General features: G+C 35.2%; 1 protein-coding gene across 18 annotated transcripts in view; it reads left to right on the forward strand.

Annotated features, from left to right (window-relative positions):
- The window catches only part of LOC117601648 (rap guanine nucleotide exchange factor 2), a 159,980-nt gene that overhangs the window by 94,158 nt on the left and 45,879 nt on the right, over positions 1-19,943 (forward strand). For 12 of the 18 annotated variants that reach the window (XR_013062311.1, XR_004580759.2, XR_004580760.2 and 9 more), the window contains exon 2: positions 15,681-16,265. The exons of the other annotated variants lie outside the window; for them this stretch is intronic. Coding sequence is in view for 9 of the 12 variants with exons in the window: in XM_034318670.2 (XP_034174561.1) it covers positions 15,955-16,265 (311 nt within the window). In the remaining 3 variants the exon portion in view is untranslated. The remainder of the gene's footprint in view (positions 1-15,680; positions 16,266-19,943) is intronic. 18 annotated transcript variants of the gene reach the window in all.

Consider the following 19,943-nt stretch of genomic DNA (forward strand, 5'->3'; position numbering starts at 1 on the left):
GCTTTAATTAATTTGTTATAAATTGGACATAATGACTTACCCTTGCTTCCTAAATAAATCATTTCAAATTTAATAATAAAAATTGATTTATTAGGCGTACTAATTAATTCGGTGCCATTAGTATTAGATTATCTCAATTTGAATTTTAATATTTTCCTGCTATTCTGTATTTGAAAAGTGGCACGAGAATATAAATATAAAAATTATTTCGTAAAAGAATACTTTGTAAAATATTCTTTTGGAACTTGCCTAAACTTTCATTCGCAAAACTTTTGATACAATTTTCTGTAACGTTTCTACCTTTAATTTCTTTGGTACACAAAGCTTAATGAATGTTATTGTTAACAAGCATGAAGCTATTAAAACTTCCCTAAATTAATCTCCCATTTCACCTTAACAGTTTAATATGTATCCGAGCAACGCGGCAACGTAGAAAATACAAGTTTTCACTTGGAAATTTATCAAGTTTGTAAATCATAAGATCACAAAGCGTTAAGTTGAGGAGGCAGGAAGCACTAAACAGCGTAAGCCGTGTATCAACAGAATTGGGTCAGAAACACCGTTCACGTTTTTACGTCTTCATCGCCGAGACGATCAATGATTTTCGCCGCGAATTTTGCCAACTCGCGAAGACGTTAATGGCTGTATAGCTGACGCGGATCGAAAGGGGGTGAAGAACTTTCTTCTCTAGCATCATTGGCGCAATTCCAATTGAAAAAAACGTCCCGCTGGTAAAGATAACAGTAGGGCAACTCGCGCGGAAAGTGTGATCGATTCTCATTAAACCGATTGCCATTGGCTGGAACAACCGTTGATATCCGCGCCGTTCCGTGCTCAAACTTCCCAGCGAAATGAAATTGAATTCGAACTATGGATCGGTTCGATGGAAATCGATTTTCGTAGCGATTCGTTCCCTGTTTCGAAGAAATTATCAAGCAATCTAGTTTTACCATGTTTTCGTCGATTCACGAAATCGAGCATCACGAATTTCAATGGTTTACCCACGTTGTTATTCGTGTCAGTTTAATAACTGCAAGAATAAAAAAAGTGTGTTTTTTTGTTTGGAGTTTAATTGAAGTATCGGAAATTTGATATTTCTGATCTTTCGAGAGGGAAACGAAATGGTAGAGGAAATTGAGTGTATTCGTGGTTGTGTTAGGTTTTGAATCAGTATTGTTTGTGATAGGATTTAAAAAAAATGTTTATTTTATTCTAATATAGCAAATTATTATTTTAAACAAAATAATTTTTTAAATGTGTGAAAGTACTCGAAAATTTCGGAATTCGAATTGACCCCAATAATGCAAATCCGACCCCAGTATCGGGTACCCGAAATTCCCGGCTTCTCACATACCCCTCAAAATATAATAAACTTCGAAAAAAAAAAAAAAAAGTAGAATCAATGTTACATAAAACATTAAAATGATTTCCGATTCATTTACTGTCGAGAACCTTTTTCAAGATATCTTGCCGAAGATTACAAGCAGCGATCGTTTCTTGCGTCGGTGATTTTACTCTTTGCAGAATTTAGAAGCCTATCAGGGATAAATCTTTATTGAATTCGTTGATACTCTCTCGTGCTGTATTCCATTTCCATCGGGGAAAGTTTTAGCCGGGTGGATCCGGTGACAGATGGAAATCGTTGTTGAGACGAAATTGAAATCGAGTGGCAATACCATTAGAAACGAGTGCCGATACTGTACATTCAATTGTCTCTTTCCACTTCTTCAATAACGCTACTGACGTTCCGTGTCCCTTAAAAAAAGGTTTCATTCTTTTGGTATCCTTTGTCGTTATTTCTTCTTTGTTCTTCGTTTCTTCAAATATTTCATTGAAATAAAAATTCCATTTTCAAGATTCAATTTTTGCGTAGGATTTTTTCGAGGCTCTCGAAATTCTTTTTTAATTGCACAACTAAAATTCTGTCTGTTTGATTTGATAAGACTGTAATCCGAAGTTAAAATCATCTTTCACAAAGTTTCAGTTCCTTATTGAAACACAGCAAAATTGCAGCATGAACGTACAAGGTTTCTCTATGTAAATACCTTGAAATTCTTATCCAACTAGAGAAATTTGTAATAGCCGATTACAAGTTTGAAAAGAGAATTTCCTAACTCGATAATAATTTTCATGTTGATATCTGCATAAGTTTGAATTTAAAGATAGTAATAATTATCTTGATTTGCATTTAGTTACATAGTGTGCTTATAGTCTAGATATTCATAGTCTAAAATTAAATAATTTCATTTCATTTCATTACAGAAATTAATTTCACAAAGGCTCCAATCGCTAATTAAATAAAATAAAAAAAATTGACAGTCTCATAAATATCTAAAATTTATTTCCATCACATTCGAATCATAATTAAATAAAATAGAAAATTTTCTATTAGAGAAAATATTTCTATATTTTCTTTTCTCTTTTAATAGAAATCTATATTAAAAACGAAATAACAACTTATTAAAAAATAAATTTTCTAATTCATGTAAAAAAATTTTTATTATTCTATTAACATTTCATCTATACAGTTCATCCCTTAATGTATCATTTATGTACAAAAATGATTCTGGATTTACACGGTACTTCAACATAGCCGATCTACCGTATAAAACGAAGGGTTAGGTATACTTAACATTCCACTCGCTTGCAAGTTCTTCGATCTCTTTTTCTTCGCCCGAAGCTGTGCATAAAAATAATGGCAGCTAGAAACAGGTAAAAAGGAAAGAAAGCTGTCGGCGGTGGAAACGGGTTGACGACGTGAAAAGGCAAATAGAAAAGAAGGTGAAATACGGTCGGTCCGCGTCGAGAACGAGAGTTTTATAGCATCTGGGAAGACCGTTGAAGTTTCGAATAGAGATTTTCAGCGGTTCATAATCGAGAAAGGAAAAGGTAATCCCGTTTTTCTTCTTAGCTCGACCGCGCGAGCCGGCTTAACGGGAAAGATAAAGTTGCTGGATTTCACCGTTACTCGACTCTTTTCCCTCCATCGATTCGTTTCCCTCCTCTTCTCCGACGTTTATTTTTTTTCCCTTTCCCACCCCTATCTTTTCTTCTTCCCCCATTATGTACACATTTTCTTCTGTCAATGTCGAGCGAAATTTTCGCCGCGACGATTACCCGGGAAAAACGATCTTCCGAGAAAAGCTTTCACGCTTTTCAACCGGCTTGCTTTTCAGTCAATTTTTCCTACTCTCGTAATTCGAGGCGTTTGATGGCACCCGCGGGAGTATTTTTCTTGATCGTGGAAAATCATTTGAATGAACCGCGCCGGGAATGGATGATCGAGTTAAGAAACAGGGGAAAGTTTAAACGGGATAAACAGGATAAACCGTTTTTCCTTTTTCTGGAAGTTGATGGTGGGAATATTAAATCAAGAATCAACATAGAATGAGTCTTTTTTATATAATGGACATTTTTAGTTGGGTTAAATTTATTATTGGTTTTTTAGACAAAATTAGTGGTATGCTGATAATTTATGCAATATACAATATAACAATTTTAACATTGTTTAATAATTATACCCCCTCACTGCAGGCGGTTCTGAGTAAAAATTTGAATTAATATTAATTTTATTATTCAAACTTTTATAATATCTAATAATTAAAAATTAATGAATTTAATCCTTTAAATTATTACAAATGATTTTCAAATTCAAAATCATGGAAATGTTTGTAGAAAATATTGATTTAAAAATTAGAGCAAAGTTTGTAATTTTCTTACAATTTTTCACTTATAAAAAAAAAGTGATTATTGATTGTAGGATAAGTTTGTGTAAACTGTAAACAAGTATATAAGTGTATTGAATTGTTTAATGAAGGGAAACGTAATCAATAGACGTGTTCGTTCTGTTTCATTGCTCAAAGTCCTTGATTTTTGTTGTAATAACTTGTTGTTCGTATTTCTCGTTGATATCGTGCATAATAAAGCTGCCATGGGAAGATTGTACTAGTTTACACGGATTATATTAATATCACGACTAAAAATATCATCGCGTTTTATCTTATTATAGAGACCGTATTTACCGTAGGAGATACCGTATATATTATATCAGAGCAGGGTTTGTATGTTATATCAGTAAGGTATTATGTCGGGCACGATATAACGCACAATTTATTATTGATAAGCATTATGTTATGTGTTACTTTATATCGTGGGTAAAAAGTAGAGAAGAATTTTATTCTTCTTCATTTTATCTTCAATTTTATTATTTTTAAAATTTCGAAGCTTTTGGTGCTGCAAAAATGTTCAACTTTTTAAAATTCCAAATTTCATACAATAATTGAATAAGCTAGAATTTACTTTCTACACTTTGAAATATTTTCAAAATTCCAAGGCTGTAGTTTCTTTGATGCAAAAATTTATAGTTTATCAAAATTCCAAATTTCCAATTTCCCCTTCGGAAATTGTTATTCTATATAAGTTCCCTTTTAAAATTTGTAAATTCTACTTATAATAAAATCCAAACTAAAATCTTACTATCACACCAATGAATAATAATTATTATTTCAGATTGATCAAACTTCCTCAAATCTATTCCAATCGACGATCAATACCGAATAACTTTCTGAAAACCCTGATTGCCTGCCGATTCTCGTATTCCAAAGCGACGAGCCACGGTTGGTCGATCGAAACGGTTGGTAACCGTGACACGAGATGAGCCCTCGGTGTCGAGAAATAAATCATCCGAGGTAGTAAGCGCGATAGAGCAAGAAACGCATTAGACAGAAGGGTCTAATATTAGAGCAGCAGACCGCCAGATCCTCCTCGCGGAGGGTCTCGACGTGAAACATTATCTCATCCCTTTTCGCTGTACGTACAGCCCTTGCTACAACCTCTGATGATCGTGCCTTTAGAAACGTGACGATAGAAACGCAGGCTGAAAACAGCGGATCGCATCGACGCGACGGGTTGCGGTGTTCTGCATACGCTGAAGGGTCAGGATGTGTTAGTTTCCTTCGCGGAAGAATCGTGAAAATGAAATATCTCGTGGCGCATGCACGTGTACGCCGGTGTAATCGATTCTCGAGAGCCTCTACAACCTGGCTGGGCTGGTTCTTTGCTTTTTGATGCACGCTCCCTTCAAGCTCATTCATTTTGATTGTTATTTAGCGTTCCGTGGGTAGGTAATGTTTGGTAATTTAGTAAAACTAGTTAGGGAAAATTTGTTTACTGTACTCCTGTACGAGAGATAGGTACTCTGGTACACTTTATAATTAGCATAATGTAATAGTACATTCATTCTGCAAAGATATACTCTCATATGTAGTGATTCATTTCTAATGCTTTCCTCATTAATAATTTTGTGGAAAAATAATATATTTCTAATATTTTCTAATTAATGGACCCTTCGTAGCACTAATGTACTGTAGGTATTATGTAATGTACTGATCTACACTAATGTACTGTATTAGATTATTAGATCTATTCTGCAGTCTAGCAATGGCAATGCCAATCCAGTTTCACATGGATTTGATTGAAACTATTAAAATATAATAGTCCGAAGTCTTTGTCAAAAGTTCATCACACCTTTAAGCATATTTTGCCAACAAGATCTTCACGGACGAATAGAGGTGCAGAACGGTTGATCGATCTGTTTTCCTGGCCACTTCAGGATCCATTCGGCCACATAATTGGTCGATGCAGACAAGAGTCAGAGCATAGACTGGGATCGAGCGATTCAGAGGTGTACAGGAAGTGCATACACCACAGTGGCCATCATGTAAAGCCATAAAGCTGGTTACCACCCTCGTTTAACCAGCTTTCCGCCGTGCTAAGCGTATGAAGCGAGCCTTTGTCGGCTGCAAATCTGTATATCTCCCTTCGTCCTCTCTATCTCTCTCTCTGTTTGTCTCCTGGAACGGTTCGTTCTTGTTAACGGAAACGCACGTATCGTAATTCAGAACGGGACCATAAATACGAGTATACGGGACTGGATGGAAACGCATCGCGGTGCTATCACTTGAATTTCTAGTCGAAACGGTGCAACAACGCGAATAATTCCGTGGGTTCGTTTGATGCAGCCTCGACCGTGAAATCGACTCTGACGCGCCGCGCCGTTCGATTCGCAATCGAGACCTCGAAACTCGACGTTTAGGCGCAACTAGAGGCTGGCATAGTAATCGCTTCGAATATATAAAGTGTTTCAAAATTGTAAATTTTATGTAGAATAGTGAAAGATTTCAGAGCTTCAGAATTTTAGAATTCTGAAGTTTTAGAGTTTCAAAGTTTTAGAATTACAGAATTCCAGAGTTTCGAAATCTTTGAATTTTCGAGCTTTAGGACTTTCAAATTTGCGAATTTTCCAATTTTCAAATTTTAGAATTTCAGTTCCCTGGAATCAAGACTTAAAATTTTAGAATAACGAGGGGGTAAGTTCACATTTTTCGGGGGAGAAGGGGCACCCTATCCCTCCCCCCAGTTCCGCCACTGACCCTAATTACTCTATGTATTCATGAAAAGCATTCCGCTGAAAATCGAAAGAACAATGTAGCTCCTAGTTGCACCATAAGCATTTACCAACGCGAACGAACAATAATCCGTTGAAATTAAGAGAGAAAGAAGCCCCATGGAGCGGTCGCTTAAGACTACACGGATTCCACTTCTCCGAAGCCCGAGGACGACCCTGGTAGCACGTTTATTTGCAACCCCGTTCGTTTCAACCGCGTCGAAAGTCGCGCCCTATGGAAACAATAACGAATCGAGAGACTTGTCCTCTCTTCTGATGGCAGAAAAGACTTATGGGAATGGCGCTCGTTAGCAGGAGTCGGTGAGAATGTCGCAGGATCGTCAGCATTAGGGCAGGCAGTAACAATAGCCATCTCCTTGTATGGTAAAGATTCTCTCTTGACTGGCCTTTTTTCCGTCTACTTAGCAGCTTTTCATATTTTTACTCTCTTTTTGTTCGTAACTTTTACCGTTCTCTTCGATCTTGCCCGCGGTTTCTTTGTTACGCTCTCGTATTGTCATTAGCTGTCAGTTAGGTATTGTTAGCAACAATAGAGAGAGGAAGAGGCGGTGCTCTTTGGTTCTTTGTTTCTCCCTGAAAATATTAGGTCATCCTGTGAATAATGTCTGCTAGTCTGCTAGAGGGTGAAAGAATTAATTAGTTACTTTTTTGATAATTAATGGTGTTCTGTTAGAGTGTATCTTTTTAAGACATTTTTTACTCTCGTCAGGTGTGCTGCATTTTTGATAAAGAGATTTTAGATTGTAAAATTAATAATAATGAATTATTATTTTAGCTGCTCTAAAATTTCTTTTTAATCCTCATTCTTTGGAGAAGAATCTGTGAATACTCGAAAGATGAAGGTGAGGCAATAAAGCGAGCTTAAGTTTGAAGGTTTCTGATCAAGATTTTTCTCATTTCCTTGCCGAGGAAACTGTGCTCTTATCGCTTCCTTGTTACTCCGCTGTATAATATGAAACTACATTGTTGAAGGATAATTGCCAAGGTAATTGGTCATTTCCGTGGGGATATTTGCTGCTTTTATGGGAAAATTCGTAGTCAGGCTATCGTGGATGTTAAGTCAAAAATATAAGAATTTTATGAGTCTCTGATACGCTCTGTTTCGTTGAGGATACAACACCTGACGAATGCATTCGTCACGACTGTTAAACAAATGCGCCTGAAAAATGTCACGTTTTCGAAATACCTTGCTCTAGTTCGTCCTAATCTAAGTGGGTCTAGGTTGACCCTGATAGAAAAAAATTAATTCATTGTTTCAGAATTGGAGATTATAGTTAAGAGATTTATTTGATTATTGTTAGAAGGTAGGAGGACTGTTCATTTTCTGGATTGAAAATTTTTTAATTTCTTTAATCTATGATTCTATAATCTAGGATTTTATGATTCTATGATTCTATAATCTATAATTCTGAGTATATAATTCTATAATTTTATGATTCTATGAATCTATGGTTCTATGATTTCACAGAATTCATTAATCGCAAAATTAATCCTTTCCAAATGGGAACGCCCCCTCAAACCCTCCAAAACATCTCCCAGCAGCAACATCACATCAATCAATGAAATAAAACAAATGAAACAATTCGTTTGCTTTTGTATTACCAGAATAATTCAACGGGAAATGTTCGTTCAGATCGAGGAACGTGAACGAACTCAAACAAACACGAGTTCGATGCACGAAACAAAAAAGTATTAGATACACGGTGGGTGGAAGAGGCGTAAACAGTTTGCACGGATGAAAAGTAAACCGAATGATTTTTATAGAGCAAAACAAATGTCTCGTTGGTTTGATCAAATATTGGTTCATACGTATCACTGGGTACCCGTACAGAGATTTATACGTTCCAGTGTAAAAGCTATCTTTTCACGGTATACCACGTTATCTCTTCATTCATCTCCACGGAACAAATTGCCTCCTCGTTGAACATTTCGCGATGAATCGAACGTCAACGATCCTTTGTATCGTTATGAAACAATATGGTGTTTGCGTGGGTGGATAGTTGTCAATCGTTACACGGTTCACAGGGATCGTCTTTGATAATACATTTTGCAAAGGTTGTTTTTATTTTGAAGTTTGCTTTTCAGCTGGTCGTTGATGTTTCGATCGGATCAATGTTAAACTTTTATTTGATTTTCCGAATGAAAGAGAACTGTTACCGAAGTTGTTGGTTCATGTGGTAGAGGATCAAATAGATGGATTACACATATTCAATTTGAAGTGATATGTTGTAAAATTGCAGTTTATTAAATAGTATTTGGAAAATAAATTTGTGCACATTTTTGGAGATATCTATAATAAAAAAATCATTCAATTTTTCATATCAATTAATAATAGTAATGAGAGCATACAAACCCCTGTTCACTTTTCTCAATGGAAGAGAATTATTATTGAAATTTCAGTTATTATATTATGCTGTTGGTTTGGATTATTTCCATCATCAATAGGGCAACGCATACCCTTGTTGAACCCTTTATAATGATTGATTCTTTTTCTAAATAATAAAAAAGTAAAAAATATAATGCATTTCTTCATCCTCGGATGGCGGACCATGGAGATACCCCCCAAGTTATTAATTCTGTATTTCATATTATTTTCATTTTTGAAATCTTATACTGTCTTCCAATACGATGTTTGAAATAATTTATTCAACTACTTTTCCCTTCTCGTAAAATGTACTTTTTCATTTCTTCACGTCACTTCTATAAAATCTCATTAGTAATTTATTTGTATAACTGTCCACTGAAGAAACTTGAAAAGAACAAGGAGAATGTTCTCCAAGTTCTGAAGCAATTTCTGAAATACTATTCTCTCTTATTCAACTCGAAGCGACATTCTAGCTGCTCGATTGTACGAATGCAATTCCCAGTACATATTTCAGTGGAGTCGTTAAAATTTACCAGTCTCTGATAATCGATCCAACCTGGTCGCGTGACTCTGTTTCGGTCACGAGAGATTTCACTGGGCAAGCTTGAAATTCATGCAAACGCCACGGAGTTTGAGAACTGTAAACGTAACGTAGTGGATTGGATCTGTTTCAACGATGAAAAGTATCCAGTTGCGAAGTATTTAGACTACATTACCACTTCGATAGATTTCATGTAACACGTGAAAGTTCGGTGAAAATTTGTGTTTTCATACTTTCGATGAAACCTGATCTTAATGCTAAGTGATGGAAATAGAAAATAAAAAACGAATCTATTTTTTAAATAGAATCTCACTTTTTCTTCGGATAGAAAAATTATTAGAGTATAATTCGAATTCAAGTATTGCAGTTCAAAAGAATTACAAATTTTTGTATGAAATATTCATATTTTTAATTAAAAATATTTTACAAACTATTGATTTTTGTAGACTGTTTTCTAAAATTAAATGTCTAACAAAAATGTGAAATGTGTATTCGTAGATTGGCAATAGGGCACCTTGTATATTAGTTATGACTAGCTTGCTTGAAATTCTCGATCGAACTAATCTGCTCATTTGCTTTTGTGGATTACTCTGCTAATACTGTCGTCTAATTAGTCTCTATTGAAGCTGATCGGAACATCTGTTCCAATAATCCAATCTCCATAATCATTTGAATCAAAAAATCTTATTTAAAATAATTTATTCATCTGACTGTCTTAAATGATTAAAGTGTTGGTTGTTAAGTAATTATGAAATTTTATATATTTTCAAAAAGATAAATATAAAAAAGAATTAGAAATTAAGATGGGGTGTGTTTACATCCTTCCACACAAAGAGAAGTTTAATTAGTAGTTTAATTAAAATGATTAATTAACCATAGATCTTCTCGTCCATATCCCAAATCTTTTGCTAAATTCTGAAATGTATAATTTCTCCAAGAACAATGAAATATTTTGAAATAGCCAAGAAAGAGCCCGACACAATTATAATTAATAATTCAACGGGTTCGCCATATACCGGAAGACACGGTTCGTATAATCCAGCTAGAAATTGAAGTTTCTTCTCGGTTCTTCCAACTTATTATTCCTCCAAGCGTTCATTTACTTTACATGTAGATTCTCGAATTATCTTGCTCGTTGCGTTTGTTAAACGATGCCGAGCTTGTTAACGCATAACGCCACAGAGTTTTCATTATCTTGATGATCCCTTTTGTCTATGAAGTACGCGACAATAAGGGCTACGGCGAACCATACACTCTCGAGAACTTTGGGAGAACACTATTGTGTTTTACTGTGAAATGAAGTCGCCATTGATAAGTAACTCATGACTTTATATTGTACAGTAACTTTTCAACTATTATAAATTAATAATACTATATACGACAGTAAAAAAAAAGAAACTGAAAATTGAAAGCTAGAGATAAAATTAGAAAATTATAAATGGAATTTCTATAATTTCAAATAAATAAGGAATCCAAAATGAACTATTTTGGCTGCAGGTTATTCCAGTCTTAAAGAAATCTAGTTTACTCTGGAACCTTTTTCAGAAACTTTCCCCAAAGAATTCTTTGTACCTTGAAGGAAACAGGTCAAAGGATCGTCGATTTACCTGGATGCTGTTTGCCGACTTGCACCTGTGCATTTGAATTTGAATCGTTTTCCAGGTAGCGTCTGGTAGGTAGAATGTTTTCCGCAGGTTGTCTAGCAACGTCTCTAATTTCAAACTCTGACAACGATCTCGCAGTGACGTTTACGTAGACGCGTTTGCAAATACTTCACCGACGTCGGAGTAGGTTTAAACTCTTGCTAATGGGACTGGATAAAAACTGACTACTAACAGGGTCGCGAAAGTTTCGCGAATAGTTTGGCAACTCGGCTTCCAGGCCAGTTTTTGGGGAAAATTTCACCGCAAGTATGTCTCGAGAGGATCGTTGAAAGTTGGCGAAAGATTTTAGATGCACTTTGCTTCTTGTTCGCTTTTGTTGGGCTAGGTGGTTAAAAGCAAATGGATTACACGAATTTTTCCATTTAGACGAATGAGAACTGATCGTTTTTGGGAGAGGATTGGGAAAAAAGTAATTTATGGTAATAATTTTATTTTCTTTCTTTCTATATTCAAATTTTTAATTTTCAGGCGATACATTAATTATTTCTCACAAATATTAATAGATTTTATTTAGAGTTTATTAGACTAGGTTTATAGATTTATAGAATTATAGATTTGTAAATTGATAGATTCATTGATTCATAAATTTATAGATAAATAGATTTTATTTTTCAAGAGTTAAAATTACTTTTTAGGATGAGATAATAAATATTTTTGTTCATAATAATCATAATTTATTAGTTTCTGATTCAACAATGAATTATTTAAATTTACATAACTCATATCTTTTTTTTGTCAATTTATTATAAAATTTTGTCACTTTTCATCTTATAATACATACTTATCTATACACGTTCTTGTCGAGTTTGAAGATGAAAAAAAGAAAAAAAATGAACGAGCCAGTCGATTGGCGAAGCAGAGAAGAAAATCAAGGCATTTTTATTTCATCCTCGGTCAATTTGTCGACGCTCGTTCGCGTATTACAAAGGAATTCACCTCTTCTTTCGTACGTTTCGACGTGCTGCGACGAGAGGAAGACGAGCTGCTTCCCGAGCGCGTGCTCAAGAGGTTTTGCAAGCTCGCTGAATTTCTATACACTGCTCGAGAGAAGGTCTACCTACTCCTACCCTTCTCCTTAAACCTATTCCTCCTCGGGGACCTCTTATGCACTTCAACGTGCACCGTTGCTAAGACTTTCCCACGGGTGTATCCCCAGGTAATCTTTGTGTCTTTCGGATTTCAACCTCGTCACTGGCACAAACTACACCGTCGGGACATTTTCACGAAATTCTGTTCACCTATGAAATTTCTGCTCTTCTGTTAGATCTTTTGGAATTTACACCTAGACTGGGTGTTAAAAACAAAATTTTAGATAAAAATTTCTGATAATATTAAAATTGATTTCTTTTGTTGAAGTTTGGCTAAGATTGAAACTTGAATTTTTACAAATAGAATTTTTAGAAAATTTGAAACTTCATTGTTGTGCAGCATCGAGAACAACAGTACTCCCTAGGGAAAATGACGATATAGAGGGAGCAGGAACTTTAGAAATCTTAATTTTTTCGTGAGAAAAAAGACTTCCTTTTATGGGGTGTGTCTGACAAATAAAGATGAACCGTTACACTTTGCATAGAAAAGCTATCGTTACATTGAACTAGAGAGCAGAAATAATTTATACAAAGAACCGTTAGGATTCTCTTGCCATTTGCATACATACTTTTTGCAAGCAATAACTTGTAGAATTTCAGTATTTATTCTTGATTTATATTAAAATATGTAAATAGAAAATTATTTAGATGTTACTCGAGTATAATTAAATCTTTCATGAATCCTAAGTAAATACTTGGGATAAATTATTTTTGTACGCAAACCTTGGTTCGAAATATTTCTGATAGCCTTGGTTCGAATCCAGTTATAAAACATAAAGGACTCGTTTCAAATGGAACGATGGAAAGGACGGGCCGTAAAAAATTGGTGTTCGTGTTAGCTGGAAGTTTCGAGGATTTTTTGGGGTATCCTTTTTTGCTGCTATTTCATTGCTCGACAAAACGATCGGACTGCTCGTTCCCTTTTAGCAATATCAAGAATTTTTTGTATTCCAACAGACAATCAAAAAAGATAAATTTATTGTGTATCAAAGAAAAGATGAAATATATCAGGTGACTGTTAGATGAAAATGATTCATTATTCATTTGTTTTTTTTAACGAAACTGCCGTTAGAAAAACATTTCCAACAAAATGACTCAATTCACAGTAATCAATTCACACGTTGGATAAAATAATTGTGTAAGTTGATGTTGGGAATTGAGTGAAAAACGTGTTCCTTTATATTAAAACATTAGATGTAGCTACTTTGATAATTTTAATTGAATTAATATGTGCTTCTTAATTTTCTTATCTACAAAGTTATAAATTTTTGACTCATTAATAAATTTCAATAGGTAATTTGTTGCATTCATATAATAAATGAAGTAAATGAAATGAAAAATGTATAACATCTATTGATTCAATTTCTTTTTAAATTTTATTAGATTGTTTACTTGCTCAATTATAATAATCAAAGTGAAAGTGAGAATTTGTGTAGAATAATATTTGATAATGATCTAAATCTTTCTAAACTGTAGTATGAACTTTTATTGAAATTTTAATTAGATCACGCCTCTAATTATAAGATTCAATTAATTAAAATTAAATTGAAAACAGTAGATAGGTGAGATAGCATAAACTGTAAAAATTTGTAGAATAATTATATTACAGATTAATCCTTTGGATACTAATCAGTCTATTATAAACTTGCATTAAACACTAGAAATTATATAAAATTATATAAAAATATTATTGTATCCTTTATATATTAATTTTCCTTAAACTTTAAGCTTCAAATTGATATACCATACGTGCTATTTCATGATAATTTTCTGTCATGAAATCACGTCAGACTTAATACGTTTCGAAATCGCTCGTTATAATTAGCAATCAGCCATTTTATATTAAGAATATAAACGAAACGCTTATGCAGTTGTATTCTCCGAATTTCAAGTTTCAAACTGACATACCATGAATGCTACTTTCCAATACTTTTCTGTCATGAAATCATATCAGACTCTTCGTGTTTCGAAATCAAACGCTGTTCAGGTAGTTTCGTCATCCACGTTGTATCATAAAAATCGAATCAGCTATCGCTCCGTTCCCTACACCATGATCCCCTATTATCAGAGAAGCATCATCCTTACCGACGCCGCTCTGAAAATCGTAAGACGGATCAAAGGACTTATCGTAACGACGCGATACGAGGCTTTCACCATCCCGACACTCGATTCCTTTATGACTGTCTCGGATTTTATCGTCGCTTTGCCTCCCCCGTTGTTATCAGACGGTTGGTGCAAACGGTCGAAATTGATAACAGAAGTCGAGTCCCGGTGAACGAAACGCAGGCGACGTCGCGACGCTGTGCGATACCCGGCGAAGAAACAGATTAGTCACGTAATAAGAATATCGTCGCGTCGACGTGATTTTTCGTCTTCGACTTTTGTTCTCAAGATTCGTTCTTGCCGCAAAAGGATGCCTCCTTCTTATTTGCCACGACTTCCGTTACACGGGTATCCACACGGAAGTTGAAAAAATGGTCTCGTTTTAATTACGATCGAGCTCCGGGTGAGAATCTCGTGCTGTGAATCAGATACTGTTTCGAGTAAATGATTCTCCTTAACGACATGGGAGAAGGGACCTGATACTTGTGCTCCAAGTGGGAACAAAGGGAATATAGAGTCGATTTTTTAATAAAACGGAGTATTAGGTATTGTTAATTAAGAAGAAATTGAAGGTAATTGTACTTTTGGTGAAAAGTTTTGAGTTAGTAGAAAATATATTATAGTTGGAAATCGTTTTAATAATAATTCCAAAAATGTACAGTATCGAGCATGAAAAATGGTAATATATGTAGAGGAAGCAGGAATTCTCAGTCCTAATTTTGATAATATTAATATTAAAAATGATTAATATAAAAATAGTGTAATTTTTAATTATCAAATATTATAAAATTTAATACAGAAGTAAGAAATATGAAGATATCTCCTCGGGACTGATGAACTGGGAAGGGGTGGTCTACGATGGGAGCCAGGAAGCTTACCATGCTCGATACTGTACGATTATAAAGACCATATTAAAATTGTTATATTGTATATTGCACAAATTACGCACGTACTGCACAATTGCCCTTCGTGTTGTGAATTACTGTTTAATAGATAAAACATTAATATTTAAGATTCAAGATTATTCATTTTAAACATCATGTTCCGAATAAAAAAAAGATAAAGCGAACGAGGTAAATTTTCATAATCACAGAATTACCACGCCTAATTAATCTGAAAATAAATAACTACCCAATTATTCCATGGTAACTTTGCACAATAGGGTAACTAGTACTTACTATCTCACATACTTTATTTACTGGAAGATCCTTCAATGCGTACGTTTGAAAGTACAATCATTTATTAAACAATCCAAAGATGTATTGTAACAATTTCGTAATCCTTATCGTCGTACAAACCAGAAAGGAAGAGTATTCTCTTGAAAAAAAAAATAATACAATTAAACAGCCGAAGAAACTTTTGAAACGACGATCGATGGAAAACAGGTTCACGGACGTGCCACGAAAAATGGTGAATGAAATCCTAATTCGACAATTCGAATTCCTTTCAACAGACAAGCTTTTCCCTCTGCGCGAACGTCAGCTTGAAAATTCTCGAACGAGCGTAACAGTCTCCAATTGAACGCGTATCAACCCCCTTTTTTCCATAGAAGCGGAAAAAAAAGGGAGAAGGTGGAAGGGGTAGTCGCTGGCAACGGGAAGTCCTGAAGAGGATGTAGTCTCGAGCATCGGTGACGTATGATAAAATAAAAGGAGAATGGAGTCGAAAGAGGAGTCGTCCGAGTCCTGGAGGATCACCGAGGGCTAAAAGAGAGAGAGAGAGACAGGATGCACAAGCATACGAGCCAACTACGTGGCCCCAGCGGCACCGGAAGCGGACACCATGTTGCTAATAGAGGTCCTGTCAGAAGATGGAACAGTTTCCACGGTGGTGGAAGCGTCGGCGGAGGCGCGAGTAATTTCAACGACACCGTCGGAAATGGCAATCTGCCCTCTGGTATGATCGGCAAAGCTTCCCAGGAGCCGTTCAGGGCCGTACCTAAGGCTGTCCAGGCCCTGAGAAGCGAATCAGTCGATAGAAGTCATCGTGTACAACCACCGCCACCCCCTGCCTTCCCTAGAAGACGATTCTCCGTCTGGTGAGTCTAATCCTTCGATGAAATTTCATTTTTTTTTTATCGATGTATTTCGACCCCCTTTTTCAACGAGGAGAGGTATGAATATATACCCTCAGATTTTAATAGCAGTTTGTATGTCGGATAAGTGTATTTTGTGTCACCCATAATGGGTGAATTTCTATGGGCAATTTTTTAATTTTTATTTAATTCTGTAACCTACAGAAGATTAACCCTTTCGGCCCTGCTGGTGGTAATTGCCACCGTCATATATAGAGCTCTGCTGTATCTTAATAGATCTAGTGGTGGCAATTGCCATGATGTCCTGATTTCTACTTCTATGATAAAAATTTGTTTAAATTTTTCAAGAGGGTTTTTATGGCAATTATAAACAATATTTTCTGCCAGAAGAGATTTTTTTGAGTATACAAAAATACGGAGCTTTCAAGAATTCATATTTTGAATTTAATATTGCTTCAATAAATTTTACTTAATTTTATCCAACAGTAATTAATTACTCCTGGTAATTGATTGTTCAAATGAATAGCCATGTAATTCTAAAATATTTGACTTTAAATTAACACAGATCCTGTATGAATTGTTTCATCATTTTCTGCTGTCCAGTAAAAAATAATTACTTTGAATTTATTTAAAATATATTGTCTATGATTATATAATTTTCTATTCAGCAATCTTTTATTCATCTCTAATTTTCAAAAAGGAACACCTGCTACCACATTGTCCTATATGATTTGTCAGAATACTGTAACCGCAGTTTTGACACAACACACGTCATGTCAGCGACGTGTGAACATAAATCATTCTATTCATCCCTTGTACGCAATACGAAATTGTTGCATAGTGACGTCGCATCTTTTATCGATACAACATCCTAACGAAAATTTATCCGACTTATAAATCAGCGTAACACGTTCCCGGACGGACGTGCGTTACAATCTAAATATATTTCAATTAATCTCCATAAAAGCTGGACAGCTGCTGCGTGTACGTATCTTCTTGATACCCTTTTTTCCATTGGTTTTAATTTTCATTTCTGCAAGCATGGATGCTGGAATTGATTGAAATTTACTGAATAGGAATAAATTATACGACTGCACAGGGTATTTTGATATTATGATAAAATAAATATAGATGCAATGAAAGGGTTTTAAAAATGAATCAAAATTAAGCTCTGGCAATTTTTAAGCACTTTATTGATTGAATACCCTTTTTAATTTGTAAGATATAATTTTACAATATTTATTTGCAATATAGTAGTGGACTCTCGTTATATTGCCGCGTGAGGGATTTATCCTAAACAGAGATTTTCAAACTACATAATGCCGCTCTTTCATCATCATAGCTTACGAAGATGGTACATTTCTATCTCGAGAGCTTGGAAGCTTGAAAATTGTCCACTTTTACAGCCCCTTCGCGGCAATATAACGAGAGTCTACTGTATTTAAAAAGTTATTTTCTATCCGAGGCTTAGAAACTTTTCATTTTTATTTTATCTAAAAATCTTTATAGAATGATTAAGAAATTGTTTTTTGAATATACTTTGATGAAATAAAAAATTTCCCTTGAAATGACGTGAAAGTGCATCCTGGTTGAAATGACGCAAGCAACTTTGTCCCACGAGGTCATGGGAAGACGGAACAAGTTTCGTCGTTTTGGTCGTTTTCATGGTATAGGAACAGTTAGAAGGCTAATGCACGAAGGCGAAGGGAAAAAGGAAGGTAATAATGGTAACTGGTGCTGGTTGAAATATTTCATTAGGTTTGAAAACAAGTCCGGTTAAATGGTGTACATAATATCACGAGGTAACCGCGGAAAAGCGTTCTGGCATGCGAACGTTCAACACTGAAACGTTTTAACGGTACATTTCGCAGATGGAGGGACATTTTCTCGGAGAAATTACCACGACTCCAGAAATTATTCAGGAATATTTAGGGAGACGAGGATGATAGATGGGTGGGAGTGGCGAATATTGGGTGTCGTTAAAAAATTCACTGAGTTTAATGACATTTTGACGAGGTACCATATAATGGCCACATAGCAATTTTAAATTGGTTTAATAAAAGTTTCCATTAATTGTCTGGTCATTTTTCAATGCAAAAATGACGTAGTTTTATACGAATTTTTCTACTCTCGATAATTCCCCGCTGTCGCCATTTCGTTCCATTTTCATCGAAATTAAACGCAAGGCAACGCGAAGATGATCCAATAACGAGAGGTTTCTTCCGGAGCGATCTTTTCCAACGTTGCGTGTTCGTCGTGCATTAATTACCGTAATTGGAGGCAAGATTCAACGGGAGCCGTGCACCTCTAGGAAATCATAATTTATTAAAGCAAATGGATTAACGTCTGCGAAAATGGTGGCTAGCACCCTCGATCGTTTCGAACCCCAAACTCGTCTATTAACCATCACAAGGGTTCCATGTATCAGATGGTAAGCATCCCATAGGCAGGTAAAAGATCGATAAATATTGGACCCACTTCTGACCATTTAGTGGATGGTTTATTCAGTAATCGATGGTAGAGTGCATTGGGTTCAACATTATAATAAAAAATGAGCTACCCTTATGTTTTTCTAAAATTTCTACATTTTTTGAAAAATCATCTTGAATGATATTATTGTACATACAAAACAATACAATTTTGCAATTTAAAGTTTGTTTCTATCCTAAGTAGTTTACGAGATAATAACATTTTAGTAAAGTGCATCGATGCACTTGCATAATGCAGATGCACTTTTTCTAAAAATGAAACTTCATACTTTTCTCTGCACAGATCTATTCTTTAGGCAATTCTTCATAAAAAAGTATTAGGGTGCTATGTCAAAAAATGAACAATTCCTAAGATATTTCAAATTTTATAAATAAAATATCTCTCTCTTGAAATTAAAATATCTCTCAAACGTTTAATATTTTCAACATTACTCCCTTACAATTTTTTACTCAAAATGTTCCAAAGAATTGATCTAAATAAACAGAAATACATAAATCTGTTAAAAAGAAAAGTGCATCTGCATTCTTATGCACTTCTAAGAAAATCATAATAAATTCGTTTTAAATAGAGCTGTAGCCTAGTCCGAATTATCTGAATCGTCCTGTATGATGAATTTCATGAACAAAAGAAAAATTATAGCGGCAGTTATGTTAAGGAACATGTACGACCCTCGATTCCCTGGTAGCCGCGGGAGATTTTTCTAGTGCCGTCACGGGTAGCCAGAAATTGCCGGCTAATTCGAGGAGTGGCGGAAGCAAAAGGGAGAGAAACATCTGTCGATGGCTCGTACGTCGAACGCGATCGTAAACATTTAAAGACCGGATACCGCAACAATAGATATATTTACACGAACGCGTGAACGCACCCCTTGGTCGTGATATTACGTTCGAGGGGGTATGTTTTCAGTGATAAATTGCACTTGGACGATCACTTCCGTGTTCGTTGTGCCACTCACATCGACCGTTATTGTTTGGAAGAAATTTACGGTTTAATCGATGCTCCGCTTTACCGTTTTCAACCCTTTAACGTAACTCGTGTACGAATAAAATCGAAAGTGGTTTTAACCGTGGCATGTCGATACGCGTATATACCTGGATTATTAACAGGGGAAAATTGGCTACCAAGAGATGGCTGTGTTATGGGGATGTTGAAATTATAAAGGGTTGTTTGGAAACGGTAGCTTTCTTGGAT

This window comes from Osmia lignaria, chromosome 6 (assembly GCF_051020975.1).
Source record: "Osmia lignaria lignaria isolate PbOS001 chromosome 6, iyOsmLign1, whole genome shotgun sequence".
Classification (NCBI taxonomy): domain Eukaryota; kingdom Metazoa; phylum Arthropoda; class Insecta; order Hymenoptera; family Megachilidae; genus Osmia; species Osmia lignaria.